This window comes from Desmodus rotundus, chromosome 4, assembly GCF_022682495.2.
Source record: "Desmodus rotundus isolate HL8 chromosome 4, HLdesRot8A.1, whole genome shotgun sequence".
Taxonomy (NCBI): domain Eukaryota; kingdom Metazoa; phylum Chordata; class Mammalia; order Chiroptera; family Phyllostomidae; genus Desmodus; species Desmodus rotundus.
The window spans coordinates 138,513,899-138,533,499 of record NC_071390.1 but is presented as its reverse complement, the minus strand read 5'-3'; the positions used below and the strand labels follow the sequence as shown (position 1 = coordinate 138,533,499).

The following is a 19,601-nucleotide window of genomic DNA, read 5'->3' as shown; positions in this document are numbered from 1 at the left end:
GTTTCGGGTGTACAGCAGAGTGGTTAGAAAATCATCTGCTTTACAAAATGAACTCCCCAATATTTCCAGTGCCCCCCCGGCACCACACATGGTCATCACAGTATTACCGACGATATTCCCCACGCTGTACTTCACATCCTGGTGGCCGTTTTGTGACCACCAGTTTGTACTTCTTCATCCCTTCACCTTCTTCACCCAGTCCTCCTCACCCCCTCCCCTCTGGCAACCATCAAAAAGTCCTCTGTGTCTTTGAGCCTGTTTTAATTTTGTTTGTTCATTTGTTTTGTTCTTGAGATTCCATATATAACTGAAATCATAAAACACATAAGAATTTCTGAACTTACAATATGTCACATAAGTGCTTATGAAATTAAATTTACAGTGAAAAACTACTTAGTATCATGTTTTGACTGTACATCATTTCATTTTTGGTTTTTTCTGTTGCTAATCTCTAGGTTCTGAAATATAAAGAAGAGTAATAAGCAGGTGATAGGATTCAATTAAGAAGAATGTTCTATTTTAATAAGTTCACAAATAAGAAATATTATAGAAAATCTTGAGTTTAAGGTACAAATAATACCACAGCACTGACTTTTTTTACCCTGAGAATTATGGAATTCAGGAGGCCTAGATTATAATTCAAAACAACCGTGACAGATTCGAGCATTGTATTTTTTCAAAGGGACAAAATTCAGTAGGAACACGTACAGAAATGGACCCCTCAAAGACCCCAAAGCCATAGAAACGTGAACAAACCTCGAGGTCAGCCCCGCCACAGTCAGTATAGCTCGCTGCCTCGTCACTGACCCTTGTGCTGTCATTGGATCCAGATTCATATTTAAATAATATGGAGAAATATGTAAAGTTTTAAAGAGAAACAGGGTGACTAAAATTATAGAAAACAGTTCCCATGAGGAAAAGCTGAGGGAAGAGGAAATTCTCAAAAATTCTTCAAGACTGAAAAGGTCCAAGTTTTGCTCACTTGCCACTTTTGATTGCGTGCAGTGTTTTCCTAAGGAGACTCTGAAAAACTGTCACAGGAAATGGATTTAAGTTAAGTACTAATTCCATTGTGCAATGGAAGAATCTCTTAACATCAAGGTTGATTAAAATCTGGAAAAATTATCTCTATTTTTTTCACACCACCATAACAGACAAACTGTATTAAATATATTTTGGAAAATTCCCCATACACAGAGAGAGAATATTCATGGGTGAATACATAGAATTATTCTAAGTCTTTTTATTTTACAGGGAATGTTTACAGTCATTTTTTTCTTAATCTATATCATACATCTCCCCTTGTTAGTACACTAGTATTTATTACACACTTTTAAATGGCTAATAGTGTTAAAACTGCACATGCATTACTGTTAATTAATCAGTACATGCTAAATACATATTTAGAATTCAAAAAATATATTATAAAACATATATATCACATAAGTAAATACAGATAAATATGCAATACCAAATGAAAATTTGTACACCAATTTTGTAAAATCTATGGTTGTACACAAACTTTTTAGCCATATCAAAGCTATTTTTATAGAATAAATTTCTGGATACAGAATGATGTTGCAAAAATATTTACTGAAATTTTGATAAAATTTGCAAAATTGACCTGAAATATTGAGTTAGAATGCCGTTTTTTTGTGTCATGTAGACTTTTTAAAAAAAATTTTTATTGTATTTTTTCCTGTTACCATTTAGTCCTCATACCCTCCCCCCTGCAATTACCACACGGTTGTCCATGTCCATGAATCTGAATCCTTTTTCCTTTTTGCTCAATCCCTCCATCACCTGACCCCACCCAACTCTTAGCTGTCATCCTGCTCTCTCTGAGTCTGTCTCTATTTTGCATGTTAGTTCAGTTTGTTCATTAGACCACATATGGTATTTGTGTTTCTGAGTGGCTTATGTCACTTAGCATAATGTTCTTCAGGTCCATCCATACTGTTGAAAAGGGTAAAATTTTCTTCTTTTTTACAGCCAAATAGTATTCCATTGTGTAAATGCCCCATAGTTATTTTATCCACTCACCTACTGATAAACACTTGGGCTGCTTTCACTGTGAATAACACTGCAATGAACATAGGGGTGTTTATGCTCTGTCGAGTGAGTATGTTGGGTTCCTTTGGATATATTCCCAGAAGTGGGATCACTGGGTCCAAAGGAAGATCCATTTTTAATATTTTGAGGTATATCTCCATACTGCTTTCCACAGTGGCAGCACCAGTCTGCATTCCCACCAACAGGGCAAAAATGTTCCCCTTTCTCCACATCCTCATCAGCACTTGTTATTTGTTGATTTATTGATGATGATAGCCATTCTGACAGATGTGAGGTGATATCTCATTGTGGTTTTAATTTGCATTTCTCTGATGATTAGTGACATTGAGCATATTTTCATATGTCTATTGGCCATCTCTATGTCCTCTTTGGACAAGTGTCTGTTCAGGTCCTTTGACAATTTTTCAATTGGGTTGATTTTATGGTGATGAGTTTTGTAAGTTCTTCATAAATTTTGGATATTAACACCATTCTGTGGGTTGTCTTTTTACTTTGTTGATGTTTTCCTTTATTGTGCAAAAACTTTTTAGTTTGATGTAGTCCAATTTGTTTTTTCTTTTGTTTCCCTCACCTGGGGAGATACATCCAAAAAAATATTGTTATGAGTAATGTCCAAGATTTTGCTGCCTATGTTATCTTCTATGATTTTTATGGATTTGGGTCTAACATTTAAGTCTTTAATCCATTTCGAATTTATTCTTGTGTGTAATGTAAGAAGGTGATCTAGTTTCATTTTTCTGTTTGTATCTGACCAATTTTCTAAACACCATTTATTGAATAAATTATCTCTAATCCATTGTATGTGATTGCTTCCTTTGTTAAATATTAAATGACTATAAAGGTGTGGGTTTATTTCTGCGATCTCTATTCTGTTCCATTGATCTAAGTGTCTGTTTTTATGCCAGTGCCATGCTGTTTTGATTTCTATGGCCTTATAGTATAGTTTGATATTAGGTAGCACGATATCTCCAATTTTGTTCTCCTTTCTCAGGCTCACTGTGCTATGCAGGGCCTTCTGTAGTTCCATATACATTTTCGAAATGTTTGTTCTAGTTCTGTGAAATATGTCATTGGAATTTTGATAGGAATTACATTGAATCTATAGATTGCTTTGGGTAGTATGGACATTTTAATGATGTTAATTATTCCTATCCATGAACATGATATGTGCTTCCACTTATTTGTATCTTATTCAATATTTTTCTTCATTGTCTTGTAATTTCTGAATACAGGTCTTTTACATCTTTGGGTAGGTTTATTGCTAGGTATTTTATTCTTTTTGAAGTTATTGTGAATGTGATTATTTTCTTAATTTCACTTTCTGTTAGCTTGTTATTAGCATATAAAAATTCAACTGACCTCTGGGTGTTAACTTTTTATCCTGCTATTTTGCTGAATTCATTTGTCAGTTGTGGTAGTTTCTTGGTGGAATCTTTGGGGTTCTCTATGTACAGTATCATATCATCTGCAAATAGAGACAGTTTTACTTCTTCCCTTCCAATTTGGATGCTTTTTATTTCTTCTTCTTGTCTGATTGCTGTGGCTAGGACTTCCAGTACTGTGTTGAATAAGAGAGGTGAAAGTGGACATCCCTGTCTTGTTCCTGATCTTAAGGGGCACACTTGTAGTTTTTGCCCATTGAGTAGGATGCTGGTAGTGGGTTTATCATATATGGCCTTTATTATGTTTAGGTATGTTCCCTCTAATTCCACTTTGCTGAGAGTTTTTGTCATAATTCAAGTGCTGGATTTTATCCAATGCTTTTTCTACATCTATTGATATGATCATGTGGTTTTTATCCTTCATTTTGTTTATATGATAAATCTCATTTATTGATTTGCAAATATTGTACCAGCCTTGCATTCCCAGAATAAATCCCACTTGATTATGATGCATGATCTTTCTGATACATTGCTGTATTCAGTTTGCTAATATTTCTTTGAGGATTTTAGCGTCTATGTTCATCAGGGATATTGGCCTATAATTTTCTTTCTTTGTAGGGTCTTTATCTGGTTTTGGAATTAGGATAATACTGGCCTTGTAAAATGAGCTTGGAAGCCTTCCCTCTTGAATTTTATGAAAGAGTTTGAGAAGGGAGATGGGAGATGTTAATTCTCAGAAAGTTTGGCAAAACTCACCTGTGAAGCCATCCAGTTGAGGGCTCTTTTTTGTTGGGACTTTTTGATTACTGCTTCAATTTCATTAGGTATAATCTGTCTATTCAGATTCTCTCATTCTCTCTGATTTAGTTTTGGAAAGTTGTAGGAATTTATCTATTTCATCCAGATTATCCAGTTTGTTGGCATATAGTTATTCGTAATATTTTCTTACAATACTTTGTATTTCTTTGGTGTCAGTTGTCATTTCTCTTCTTACATTTCTGATTTTATTTATTTGGCTCCTCTCTGTTTTTTTCTTGATGAGTCTGGTTAAAGGTTTGTCAATCTTGTTCAGTTTTTCAAAGATCCAGCTCTTGTGTTCATTGATCTTTTGCATCTTTTTTTAGACTCTATTCATTTATTTCTGCTCCGATCTTTATTATTTCCTTCCTTCTACTCACTTTGGGCTTTGTTCGCTATTCTTTTTTAAGTTCCTTTAAGTGTAAAGTTAGATTGTTTATTTGAGATTTTTCTTATTTTTTTGAGATAGGCCTGTAATGCTATGAATTTTCACTTAGGATTGCTTTCCCTGCGCCCAACAGATTTTGGATAGTTGTGTTCTCATTTTCATTTGTTTCAGGTATCTTTTTGATATCTTCCTTGATCTTGTTGTTAACACATTCATTGTTTAATAACATGTTATTTAGCTTTCATGTCTTCCTGTGTTTTTCAATGTTCTTGTGATTGATTTCCAGTTTCATAGTATTGTGGTCAGAAAAGATGCGGGATATGTTTCAATCTTCTTACACGTATTGAGACTTGTTTTGTATACTAATGTGTGCTCTATTCTAGAAAATGTCCTGTGTATACTTGAAAAGTGTGTATATTCTGCTGCTTTGGGCTGAAATGCTCTGAAGACATCAACTGAATCCATTTGATCTACTTTGTCATTTAAAGCTGCCGCCTTGTTGATTTTCTGTCTGGAAGATCTATCCATCGAAATCAGTGGGGTGTTAAAATCCCCAACTATGACTATATTTCTGTTGCTGTCTCCCTTTATGCCCATCAAAAATTGCTTTACATATTTAGGTGCCCCTATGTTGGGTGTTGGGTATGTTAATGTTTATGATCATCTTGTTGGATTTTTCCCTTTATCATTATGTAGTGTCCTTCCTTGTCTACTATCATAGCTTTGGTTTTAAAGTCTATTGTGTCAGATATAAATATCACGACCCCAGGTTTTTTTTCTTTCCATCTGTGTGAAATATTGTTTTCCATCCCTCTAGAGAATTCTCTTGTTTTTTCATTTGGGGTCTGATTTTTTGTCTTCCCATTTTGGCTACTTCTTTGTTTTGTTTCTATGTATTAGGCAGATCTTCAAAGTGTCTGTACAGGCCTATGTCAAACATTGTGACTGGCCCTGGGCAACCTGTTTGGAGCTACCAGTGATCCACTTGTGTGGCTCTCTCTTCTGGGCCTGTTTGTGTGCAGAAAAGAACCAGGCTGTGCACCCAGGCTGGCTTTTACCAGCAGAGTCCCCAGGGCAAGGTCAGCTAAAATCTCACAGCTCCCAGAGATCCGCCTTAGTTGTTAAACTTAATCAATGACATAGCCTCAAGTGGTGCTCAGCTCCACGGAGTGGAGCAAAGTAATTCCTGAAGGTGTGGCTCTTACTTCAACTCAGGCTGATGCCTCTTGGAGGGGAATGCTCTGCCTGAGAAAGATGGCCTCTGCAGAATGGGGAATGACTCAGCACAAAAATCCTGATGGCTGTTCCTTCAGTTCTTTCCCCAGAGCCACAAGCTCCAGACTCTCCTCATGCATCTCTAGTCCACTCTGCCCTCCCTCTTTCAGGGCCCAGGGTAACTGACTGAAAACAAAATACTGTGCATTGGTCCTTTAACAGGCTTCCTGAGTCTCCAGCCATTTCTCCCTGGTAGACAGAAGCCCTGCTGTTTTTCACAGCTGTATATTATCTGGGTTCCTTTCCAGGTTCTGGTGCTATAGGTCAGGGATCCCAGCTTGGGGTTTAGACCTCACACTTCTCGGGGGACCCCCAGCCACTAAAATATCCATTTGAAACTTCAGCTACCACCCATGGGAGCCCAGTCAGTCCTCTCACGCCTCCTCCATACTCCCTACCAGTCACATTGGTGAAGTGGTTCCTTCTGTCTGTCTATGGTTATAAGGCTTCTCTCCAGCTAGTGTTCATTTGGTTATTCAGGATGATTTCTCTATAATTTAGTTGTAATTCCAGATTGGTCCTGGGAGGATGTTAATGTAGCTTCCACTTACTCCTCTGCCATCTTGGGTCTGGCATAATTATCAAGAGATGCTATAGGATCTGCATCCCTGTAGAATTATGTAAACATAATATAAAGCCCCTGTGGTTCTACTTTCACCTGCCAGAGGGTAGGGGCAAACTCAGCTGAACCCTGTAAGGCCTTACTTGGGTCTGCATTCTAATGATAATGTTTCACTCCACAGTAATAATTTGGAAATATAGCTTGGTGCTGAGTTACATTTTTTTCTGAGCTTTATATAAGAAATGGCAACTTTAAAGTTGCTTCACTAAAAAATTCCCTTTAGTAATTTTACATCAAAGTGACTGCATTGCACTGTATACTTGAAATTTGCTAAGATCTTAAGTGTTCACAAAAAAGAAAAAGAAAAAATAACTATGTGAGGTGATGGATATATTAATTAGTTTGACTATGGTGATTATTTCACGATGTATGTACATATCAAAATAAAGTTATATGCTTTAAATACAATTTGTATTTGTGAATTATGCCTCTAGAGCTAAAAAAAATCCCTGTAAATATTCTTTTCATTGGATTTGTCTCATAATAAGTAATTGCATATTGCTTTGGTGGCTATCTATAGTTCTTAATTTATTTCTGTACTTTAAGGTTGTTATAAAATAATTATAATGCATTCTGTCATTTTTCTCTCTTAAAAAGTTATAACATTATCATCAAGAGGAAGTTTTTATATTTAAATCATTATGTTAATGAGTATTTTCTATTGTTGAGAGGGTCCCTACCTATGTATAAGCCTGTTTGACATTCTTTGGTATTTTATCCTACCAAGCCACCATTTCACCATCCAGGGCCAGTTAGAATGAAATGAGATAAAAATGTCATCTTTGCAAATGATTTCTCTTCCTTCTGAAAGTCAATGTGGCAAAATCCTCTTTTGCATTCCCCATGTATTCTCTATTTTGTTGTTGTTGTTTCTTAATCTTATTTTATGGCTCACTTTTATTCTTCTTCTTCTTTTTTTTTTTTTTGGTAGAGCAAAACTTGCTTCCTGTTGTGATGCTGTCCAAAACTTCATTGTTTCTCAAAATAATACTCCAATTGGAACTAACATGAGTTATGAGGTGGAAAGTAAAAATGAAATCCTAATTAGAAAGACCATTTTTAATATGTTTCCAGTGGTGAGTAAAGATTTATTGTGGTTTATTTGTGTCATCCTTCCAGGTGAATTTTCTCTCACTTCAAGTTATAACTTATAATAATGGCAGTTAATTAATTAAAATACCATACTCTGTTGTATAAGATATATAGCAGCCCATTTTAAAAAGGCAATTTTGAATGCATGGTGGCTCTGCAGGGGATGGTATTTATATCTTAAATGATAAGCTCTCCTACTTCCTGAGTCTCCATGACTCATCCTTGAATGAGATGAGGTACATGGGCTTCCTGCATAGCAATTACTGGGGCTTGGGAAGATGACCATTTTTCACCTGGAATAAGATTGTTCCAATTACCAGTTTGGGTAATTGAGTCAATTCCTTCAGAAAGAACTGTAGGTTTATGTGATTAATCTTTGGGAAGTAAATAGCTAAGAAATTTTGGTCAATACATATAATCCCCATAGCCAGATTTTCGCCTCATGTGTTTACCAATATACCCCAAGGTCCTAGGACATTTCCTAATATACATATGTACTCATCTCATATTTGTTAAATAAACTAGTAAGTAATGATTCAGTATCATTACAAGAAGAAACATGTCCCTTAATAGAAGTCCAAAATCAGGGGAAATTTTTGGCATGAAGAATATTTTGTCGCTTAGAAACATACACTCTCACGAATCTTTTGTAATTGATTTCAATAAATGCAATTAGGCCGAGTCAATATGGTCAAAATGGGATCACTTTCTATACATAATTTACCAACTGTAGACTATTAGATTCTTACAATTAATTTTTGTGAACTTTTGACTTCTTACAACTAATTTATTTTGTCATGTAAGTTGCTCCAATTTTTCAAGAACATTACAACTCAAAGGAAGTATACTTTTCTGGGAAAGAATTTTAAAAAACAGAGAACAATAGAAGAAAATATTACACATTTTCTGGAAGAAAAGGAGGGCAAAAAATAACACACAGCATTCTAAAATACCTTTGTGATGCATTGAAATGCCAGTAATTGGAAAGATAACTAAAAAATACTTATATTTCATATCAAGGACAGCTGCAGAGGGTTCCACAATGAGCAACGCTTTCACTCACGCAATTTTCGCTGGTGTTTTTCTTGCTCTAGATTGACTAGAACAGAGGAGAGGCAGATATTTTTCTGCTTCTAACTGACACCTTGAAAAGAATACCTTATCAGAGGCTGGATAATTCTGTATGCGATTAACAACATTCACTTCCCAAATTTATACTGATTTTTAAAAATTGGGAGGAGAAAATTATGAAGTCAATCCAGTAGTATTTGCAAAGCTAGGTAATGTTTCTGTGTTGCTTAAACATCGCCAGTTCCATGGATGTGGCTTATGAGAGAGATGACCTCTTTCCCACCTTGCTTTCCTACACGCCCACCCTGCTCAGTTCCACTCTGCTGTACTCAGCTTAGATCTGCTGGCTGCACAGCAAGACGTCTCAATAGATGCTTTTGATTAAAAGTGGTGAAGCCAGTTTCTCCAAAAACTTTACTAAGTAAATTGCAAAGGAAAACAAAAAAGTTGATTTTCAACCACACTGAGCAATGTACAGACACTTGAATTGCACAAATTTACATTTGCTTACGAGGTTTAGTTTAGGGAATTCTGATGTATATAATTTATTTAAACTCTTACTGAACACTGAGATCCCAAAGCCTATGGATGTATTTCCCCAGTTGACCAAGAAACCACAGAAAAACATACATTATTTTGACTGCTTAATTGGAGATATGATTCCCTCAGTAATCTTTTCTATTGTGCCATAAAGAGCATATTTGCATTCCACCCTACCTATAAAATTCAGAATTCATTGTGACACCGGTTAGTAAGCACTGTCTGAAGATGTCTCGAGCTAGAAGTTTAGTGACTAGAATTTCCCTGAGGTATTTGAGAACCATTCATTTTATGAGCCAGGCAATCTGCTATGCATTGCAGATATAAAGAGAAATAAGGCAGGTACTTCACGTTTTATGCGTTGAACACAAAGAGCTGTGTAGGGATTAAGAGCATCGACTCTGGTGCAGATTGCCTGGGTTTGAATCCCAGCTCTGCCACATTCTCGCTTTAACTCATGCCTCCAGCTTCCCATCTGTAAAATGCTTGCAAGGTTCCTGTGTGGACCAAATGCCTTTATAAGTTATGCACTTGGTTACCTTTTATAATATGGACTATATGATTTTTAATTTTTAAGACAAACCTAAAAGTGCTGAAATAGAGCTCTCTTTGCTCATTAGGCATCTCCCACGTGCACCCTCAGGAGCAGATGGCATCATAGTGATTCAGGGGTCTGCTGAGCTGCCCACAACCACATCAGCCTGGGGTGTTGCTAGTAGTGCTGATAAACGGGATTTGGGGAATTGGGTGCCCCGGCTTGGAGCATTTGCCAATTTTAGTGGTGTAAATACCCTACCATGGCCAATTTTAATTTACCAATGGTTTAACAACCTCCTTGCAAAATTCCTAAATATTTACCAGTTGATTCTTCCGAACTCCTCCCAAGCGGACTTCAGGACAATGCAGGAGCTGCACCAGGGTGGGACATTGAGCCAGCAAGCATTTATTTAATAGTCACTGCATGCAGTGTACTGTGCTAGGTCTGCCGTGAAAGATGAGGAGCAACTAAAAGTAATAAACGCGCTCTCTGCCTTGAGGACTTACACTCCAATTGTAGAGAAAAAATAGGTGAATCAGGACCCTGTCGCTGTAGAATGTGAACTGGCACGGATGTTGCTGCGAAGGTCATGTCATTCCTTCGGGGAAAGTGGCCAGCGAAAGAAACGTGTAGTGCTGAACTGAAGAGTTATGTTTCAGACTGGGGAGGAGTTGTGAAAGTGGGAATCTTTCAGAGCAGGCAAGTTGGGTCCTTGGAAAAAATTTAAAAGATTCAGGCCTGGGAAATTAACTTGAAATATGTCACCACAGGGTGAGTAGGCCTCCCTGAAATGCCATGGCTGATCATTTGCGGACATGGCAGGCGTACATCTATCATCACTGAGCCTGAAGGTCTAACTATTTAAGAAGCTTGGGAAAGTTTGCTAAATTAGCTATTAATTTTAGTCCCCAGAATAGAGGATTTTATGGTACTTTCCAATTGCTCTTTTTTGCTGAAAACACTCCTGTTGGTAAGGCACAATGTGGGATTTTGCCATTCTCATTTTATTTAATTATGTGATGTAAACTGCCTTATATTTTAGACACAAGTATATTATATTTTGTATTATTACATTATATTGTATAGTGTATTTCTTTCCAGGAAATAACAGGTTTAGACGATTTTTTTATGTCATAAATTGATCCACATGGTGTGGTATTGCTGCTTCTCATTTTCTTTCCTTAGCATGTGTAGACGTTAAGGTACTTGAATTTAGCTCATGATGCTTATGGTTCTAAAACTAAAGATATTTCATGGTAGCCTTTCACTTTTTCCTGCTAGTCGCAGCCTTTTGTGGAGCACCGCTACAATCAGTGTGCAGTGGTTGGAAATGGGGGGATTCTGAGTAAGTCTCGCTGCGGAGCTGAAATAGATAAATCCGACTTCGTTTTTAGGTAAGGCCTGTTCTTCTGGTTTATTTGAACCAAAGACCGGTTGGGTATTTTACAGGGTTGGTGTAAAGATACTCCGTACATTTTGACCTTTGAGCTGTGTTGTGTAAGTCTACAAATTACTTTGGTAGGCTTTCCTGCAGTGTTGAATGGATCGTTAGTTCCTCTGAATGTGGACACCAGGAGGAGAAAAATGCGCTGTGATCGTTCAATTTCCAGAAGCTCTGGGTGAAGTCATGGCGAGAGCGGGTCCGCAGTGCATGCGGGGCTCGCCAGAGCCTGCGGTGCACTGAGGACGGCACCGCTCCCTGGGAGGACTTCACGAAGCGACATTCATTGCCTAGGTTCACCTGACCTTGAAAACTTCGTTTTTTTTAAAGAGTATTTCAAGGAAGTTTTGTTCTCAGATAATACTTGGGAACTGCTGAACTAGGCACTACACAGCCATGGAGCATCACTGAAATTAAAAAAAAAAATTGTGAAGCTTCTAAATTATGATCTTCTTAAATATGTGTATCTCGATAGCAACCAGCTTGGGAAAATAGAAACAAAAATGGTTTCCATGTGGGCCTGTGGTCATAAGACACGTTCCAGGGCATCTCCACTTTCAGAATTTGAAGGAAAGGTGATTCATCCCTGGGAGGATGGATTTCAATTGAAATGCACCTTTTTAAGAAGTAAATTGAAATCTGTTTCTTCCTATTTCAGGAACACTGATTTTATACATCAGAGGAGATCCTTTGATCCTCATCTGTTCAGTGTTGCTGTTTTCAGTAAATAAAAATTTTGTTGACTCAGTAGTTCCCCCCTCACTTTAATTTCATTTAAAATGTTTATGCTGAAGGCAGTGACACAACAACAGACCCATTGGCCCACCAATGACTGGATGTGTTCCTCATGATGAACGTCAAAACGGCCAATATTTGAATGATTTAGCCATTTGGTTAAAGTACTCAGTACTAAAAAGCCATCATCAAGGTAAATCATTCTTCAACTTAAAATTCCCCAAACATCTGTAGTATCATGCCTAAATATCCACCTTCCTTTATGCAACCATGAGATACAGGAAATCCAACAAGTTTAGTGTTAAAAAAAAATTTTAATCTCACCAGCTATTTAATTTATAACTTTAAAATAAATGCATACACCTGCAGATTCCACATTTGCTGATGCCAGGTATCTTTCTCTGTATAGAGTTCCCTTTGAAGTTGGCCTTTCAAAGTAAAAGGCAAGATGAGAGCTAGACATGACTGGTATCATTAAATTTTATTTAATTTTTAAACCTGTACCTATGTTGGCTGTGCATGTTCATATTTTATAAAAACAATGCAGAAAGTGCTTATTATTATTATTAGTTCCCTTTGAAAGATTGGGAGCTGTCAGTTAAGAGTGTAAGGAGCAAACATAGGCACGAGTGGCTTTCCTATGCTACTGTTTATCTGCAATACCCAATATTTCCTTCTCCTTTGATGCTACATGGAAATAACCTTTACTCTTCAACAGAACATGGGACTGTGCTGGAACGGACATTTGGTATAATAAGGCCACTGATGAGGGCATTTCTGGTCTATTATCTATGATTAGTATTTTCCCCAAAGTGCTATATTTAATTATTTTCAGATGTATCTTTTTGTATCAAGGAGGGAAGTGTGTATTTTATTTGTTTGCATGTTTAATAGAGCATGGAATAAAATATTTCAGCATCATTCATACTTAGAACACATGAACTTTAAGCAGCCTTCCTTAAGGAAATACCCAGGGGTGCTCCTTTTGTGTGCACAGTTGTAAAGAATTGGTCTACTTGAAATTCTGTAAACGATAACTATGGAGTCATAACCAACTTTCCCTTTTTGTGTGACAGGCATATAATTGCTCAGATTACAACTGTTAACTTGTTTTCCAATTTAAAAACAAATCAGTACTCAAAAGAGGATGAAACATCAATATAAAAACATCATTATAAGAACATAAGCGTTTTATTTATTAACAGCATAAATTGGTGGGAAAACTATCCATAAGGGAATCAGGAGATTTTTGCTTTTTTCATAAAGTCTTTGTTTCTGGCAAACTCTGTAACCTTCGTCACAATACCTCAATGTTTTAAAATCTGTAAATTGGTGATCATACCACTGTAAGAATATAATCAGTGTAAATAATAATTTTAATAAGAGGAGGATGAACTCTTCAAAAGCTAGGCAAGCTGTAATTGTCATTTCTAGTTTTATTACTTACAGGTCTAAATCAATGTTGAAATACTTATCAAATTTGTATATTTTGCACAACATTGAACCTGCTAAGAGTTCAGTACTTATTAAATAGTTTTAAATGGAAAGCAGATGAATTCTGAGGAACTCTTAAACAGCAGTGATTTTCTCAAAAAAATGGCCATGCTCACATGTGTATGTGTGTATTTGTGTGTATGTACTCTTTCTTTAAGTTGTATTTTGAACATAGTTTTCTTCCACATTTCAGGTGTAACCTCCCCCCAACGACAGGAAATGTCAGTAAAGATGTTGGCAGTAAAACCAATCTTGTGACTGTAAATCCTAGTATCATAAGACTCAAGTAAGTACGTCCAGCTCACACAGCGGTTCAGGAAAGTTGTTCACTGTTCACCATGTTTCTTAGTCTGAGCACTCAGTTTTATTGCTGAGACTGACCTGAAATACAGCTGGAATGACTTTTTGGGAAAATATATAAGAATATACCTGTAACTGAATAACAATAAAATTTTTTTAAAAAGAATATACCTGTAATTTTTGAATTCCTATCAAGGTGTGGCTCATAAGAGGAATGACCAGTTGTACTTCTAATGACACAAGCTGAATATTGCTCATCAAATGAGAACTTCCTATCTCTTCATCTTCTTGTACAATAGTGAAGTTACTTTTTCCAATTTTCTTCCAGAATTTTAGTGTTGCTCTTTTATCTTGGTAATACTTTCTTAATAAAACCTAATCAACTTGGAGACTTCAGAGAGCAAGCCTTAGGAGAACCTAGCAAAATTTGATTTTCACTTTGGATAGTGCATTACTAAAGAATAATTGCCATGCTTCATATTCCATTATGTAATTGCTATGACATGTTTGTTGGTTAATGAAAGTCCTGCACATAGTCTTTCTGTATTATTTTAATCAAAAGTCGTTAATAGAATACACTCTTCAAGTAATTCTAGTATCCACTAAGAGAATATAAAATATAATATCTGCCTCCCAAAAGCTTACTTTCAAAATTCACAAGTTGTATAGTTATGATTTAAATCAAAAACATAGAGAACTATCACAATACATGGAGGAAATTTAAAAAGTGTGTGTGTGTATGCATATGTATTTTAGGTTTTCTAAAGGAAACTATTATAATCACATATGTACCAAAGGTTTACAAATCACAAGTCTACAGCTCAATGAATTTTTAAATGTACAGATATTTTAAGAGTGTCCTATGTTTGAGAAAACATTTCATCATTATAAACTTGGAAGGTGTTTCAGCACCAAAAAGCAAGGTTAGAAAAAATTACTGAGTTTGAAGATTATAAGAAATGTATGTCCAGTCAGGGTATGGCCCAGTAAGAAAGTAGCAATGAAGTTCTAGAAATACCAAGAAAGAGAGATGAAGGCCCAGCCCTTGATATTTACAAGATTTGAGTTTTCTCTGAATCTATAGGTTTTCTTTTTCATATACAGTGATATGCATGATTCAGTATTTTTGGCTAGTGGCAAATTTAGCCTCGTGCTTCCAAAACCACTACTTTGATTATTATTGTTATTATTATGAATATTTTTAATTGGCAGGTATGGGAACTTAAAGGAAAAGAAAGCAGAATTTCTGGAGGACATTGCAACCTATGGAGATGCATTCCTTCTTCTGCCAGCATTTTCCTTCAGGGCCAACACTGGTGCCTCTTTTAAAGTGTACAACACACTGAAAGAATCTAATGCAAGACAAAAGGTTATTTATTTCCATCCCAGGTACCTGAAGAACCTTGCCCTCTTCTGGAGAACTAAAGGTTTGACAGAGTATCGCCTGTCCTCCGGCTTCATGATCGCAAGTGCAGCTGTGGAACTGTGTGAGAACGTGAGACTGTATGGGTTTTGGCCCTTCTCTAGAACAGTCCAGGGCACACCTGTCAGCCATCACTACTATGACAACAACTTACCCAAACGTGGTTTCCACGAGATGCCCAAAGAATACAGCCAGATCCTCCAACTTCACACGAAAGGAATCCTCCAATTACAGCTTAACAAATGTGAAATACCCTAAGCAATATGACTTAAAATGAGAGAATAGTTTTAATGTAATGCCATGGGTGAATAACAATGTTTCTGAACACAAAAACTGGTGGTGGTAGGGTATAATAGGAGCAGCCCCAAAACTTAGTTCGATCAAAGCTCCCCACTAAGTATGGAACCTTGGCAACCCATTCAATTGTTCTGATCTTCAATTTCCCTGCCTGTAAAATGGGACCAAGATACCTAACTCATATTAGGAAAATGTGAGCATCAGTGAAAACTCTTGGCAAAGTATTTGCTTGAGGCAGGGACTCAAAGTCTATCTCCTTGTTGATAATTTCTACCCTTACCAGACTAATAACAAAAAGTGTTCTGTCTTGGAAACCCTTTCTGGAGAGAGCAGCTGACTTGCCAGCACTCACTGGGGGCCTTTCTCTGGCAGGCCTCTCAGACTGCACACCAGAAACTTAGGTACTTAAGCAGGAACCCTGATTATTCAGGAATAACATCTTTCTCTCTGTATGGTAATGTGCCTGCTTCTGATTACATTCACTTGTGTCATTCCCTGCAATGACTTACGTTGTTTAGATTTTAGGCCAATTCTTTTTCTCCTTTATCACTTAAAGGAGAGAACATTTTTAAATCACTTTTTATATTAACTGCCTGCCTCACTCTTAAGCCCTTTCCTCTCCCACTGGCATCTACTTCAAGGATATGAATGGTTATATCCAGTTCTTCCTACTTGTTGACTTGTCTGTGGGCTCACTTATTCAACTTATTTTTTTTAAAATCACCGAAGAGCTACTTCCACCCTGACAAGCTCTGCCAGCAGGGTACAAAGGGACTGAGTCCTGCGGGAGGAAAGGCATCCGTGCCATCGCTGTGATACGGTGTGATACGTTACTTCGGCAGTAACTGATGAACTAAGTGCTGTGCGGGAATAATTAAATCTACCTCAGCGGAACCTATTTGAGAGAAGAGGTGATTTCTGAATTTGACCCAGCTGAGTTAGGTTTAATCAAAAGAAGATAAGCCGAGGGAGAGGAACCATGACAGGGGAGCAAGCTGTCCACTGGATTCTGATTCATCAAAACTAGTACATTGGAAGGTAGGTCACAGTCTTTGCCCCCAAAAACTACTCCATGAGGGTAGGTTACAGAGTCTGAGGGTGCTAGCTGGGGCCACATCTGTGAAATGGGAATAATACCAACCTGACAGATTTCATAGGAAAGCTGTAAGGATTAAAACACAAAGTCTTCTTTCTCATACGGAAAGGTGCGTACTTACGTGAGAAGGAAGACTGAGCAGTTAAAAATCAATCTGAAATGAAGCCTGAGTAGATATTGAATATCAGCACTTTCACCACACTCCCTTACATTATGCTGATACCTGTTAATATAGGTCAGCCCTGGGGTTGGCAGGGCTGGGTGAAAAAGGTGAGGGATTAAGCAAAACCAAACCAAACAAACAAACAAAACCCCAAAAGGTTGTCCTTGCCTCTACTGGACAAGTTATTTGACTTAAGTAATTATGTGCATAGTTCCCTGCTTGTCTTTGTGCCATCACACGGTGAGCGGAAATACGAGTGGACTAGACTAGGCAGCATGCCAAATTAATCACAACTCGTAATTCTAAATGCTTACCTTAGCCACATTGTTGTTTTACTAAATGTTCACTGGGAAGACCACTCTGCTGTAAAATTGCTTATTTGGATAAAGTACATCTTTAATTTGATAGTAGGTGACATTTGTGATGCTATTCGCAGTTCACTTTTCCATTTGTTCTTCTGTAACAAAGGAAACCTATTAGCTCCATAAATTGATTAAAAGCTCATATGTAAATATTTTCCAAAGGAAACATGCTTTTAGTTATATAAAGTCTAATTCATTTACCCTTCTTTTTGTGGTGGTGAATAAGTGGCTGATTTTTACTACTTCTCATGAGTTTTATTAGCTTTTAGAAATCTGCTAGCAGCATTGGTAATGTCTCTATCCGTTACTAGCAATGGATTATCAAAAATAGATCAGGGCATTCCAATATTTTACAGTTAGTAAAATGTTTCTTTCAAAATATTTTCTTGTGCATAAGAACTTAAACTTTTCTCTTTAATGGAAATTAAAGAGAAAGTTTATTGGAAATTTATAATTGATGAGTAAAAGTAATAGAATATAGTGAAATAGTTAAATATACAATATGGAGACTTTATTAGTTATTTTAATAAAAATTGCATATGATTAGGACATTTAGAGCTTACTTAAGTTTTTCCCATATAACTTCCTATTTTAACTTCAGAAATTTCCTCTAGAATATAAAAACAAAATCTTCAAGATAACCGATCAATTTCAGGAATATTCAAAATGGTACGAGATTAAGAAGCAATGTCCTGTGATACCCACGTTCCAGTAAAAGTTCAGTAGAAAACAGATTTTTCAGTTGTGGAGAAAATTGTAGACCTATCCACATGAAAACAACTGAAGTCGGTTTCTTGCTTAAATTTACATTACCATTTGTATTGCCATCCTAAAAGCTTGTTGACATTATACAACAAGCCCAGCTAGATTCACATTTACCAAAACTCTTCAGTCAAAAAGAATGTGTGCATTCTTTGTCTCTGTTTCCCAAGTGGGTCTGTAGCTGTTGTGAAATCTCAACCACTTGTATTTATCTACTATGAACTGAAACTCTGCTTCACTCTCTCTAGTGTAGTAAGTAGGTTGTGAAGAAATAAAGGGAGTGGGTGGCCTAGTTCACATTATAACATTTTCTCCCTGGCAAAGGGTGACCTTCCCCATGTCCCATTGTGATGTGCCAATAACGTCCTCCTGTTTAGGAACAGAATTTTTTAAAATTTTCTAAAATACAATAGAACGTGAATTTTTATAATGTAACATATCAGCTATGAGAATTGTAAGTCATAAGTCACAGTTCTTTTTGTTCTGTATGGGTGAATTATTACAAGTTTTGTCACTAAGATAAAAACAAAAAGAAAAACCTATTCCATCTCTTAGATTTATAGATGAACCACTGCCAGGTCTGTCTGTGATAGTCTCAAGAAATCCCTGGGCGTAATGAGCATTGCTTAAATGGAGTTAGGGGGGTTGAGTTTGATCTTCTGCTCTTAACCCTCAAGTGCATCCATGGGCACTGAAAACAGGAAGTCTGAGTACTGGTGCAAGAGAGTACTCAATCTCTAGTTCATACTCCAGCTCCTAACACCACATGCCACCAGTTTCTAAGGGAAACACTGGTTTTCTGGATTCTATTTTATGTTTATTGTGCAGCAGCACTGGTCAATGTAACTGAATAACAAGGTTCTAAAAGAATTTCCATCCAAATACAAAGGTAAGTCAGAAATAGTCAGTGAAGCCTACAGTCCAAACTGCTATATGGTCCCTGGAAAGGACTCCGTAAACAACTGTATAGATTTAAGTTTTACCTAACAGAATAGTCTGAAGTCTGTGGGATTTTTCTCCTAAGAAAAGGAAAAGGCAAACAGATTGCCACTCTCATGAAAGAAGATTTCCTTCTGCATGTAAATTCCAACCCTGTAAATTTGTGGGCTCTCAGCCAGTTAATCAGCCAAGGACATTTTTTGAGGACTTTCTATGTATAGAATACTGAATTAAGCCATAAATCAGACCTGTTTGGGGCTAGATTTTTTCTCTTGCTTACAAAAAATTTACCAGTTAGATACTATATCATGTCAAGTACCCTAAATCATTCCATGAATCTCAGGAAGCTTTGGGAAATTGGAAAATTTTGTGGATGGCAGGTCTGTTCACATCCTAAATAGCTACTACAGAATGATAGTTACAACAAAACATTTTATTTATTTAACATGACATGAAAACCCATTGTTTTGCCATTAAACACTATAGGAATTGCAGAAATTCAAATAAAATATCTGAAGCATTTACCTAATGAGACTATTTCTTTCGTTATCCTTGACTTTTAAAAAAAGGCCTTTAGAGCTGCTGGGTGAGCTCAGGTTTCCTGTTTGCTCCTTGCTCCGGGCTTCAAAAGGCTGACTCCAGGCAGGGTCACCATTACCCTCCTGAAGACACATAGGCAGGGGAATTTCTCTTGTCCATTGTATCTTTTAAAAATTTTTTTTATTGTTGTTCAGTTATAGTTGTCCCCATTTTCCTGTTGCTCTCCCCAGCCCTGTCTACCCCCTGTTCCCAAAGACAGTTCCTTCCCCA

At 36.8% G+C, this 19,601-nt stretch overlaps 1 protein-coding gene across 1 annotated transcript in view; it reads left to right on the top strand.

Annotated features, from left to right (window-relative positions):
• Positions 1 to 19,315, top strand: part of ST8SIA6 (ST8 alpha-N-acetyl-neuraminide alpha-2,8-sialyltransferase 6) — a 136,875-nt gene extending 117,560 nt beyond the window's left edge. Inside the window, exons 5-8 of the mRNA XM_053922856.1 lie at positions 7,470 to 7,614; positions 11,061 to 11,173; positions 13,643 to 13,735; positions 14,962 to 19,315. Of these exons, the coding sequence (XP_053778831.1) occupies positions 7,470 to 7,614; positions 11,061 to 11,173; positions 13,643 to 13,735; positions 14,962 to 15,430 (820 nt within the window). The 3' untranslated portion in view covers positions 15,431 to 19,315. The remainder of the gene's footprint in view (positions 1 to 7,469; positions 7,615 to 11,060; positions 11,174 to 13,642; positions 13,736 to 14,961) is intronic.
• The last annotated feature ends 286 nt before the right edge of the window (positions 19,316 to 19,601 follow it).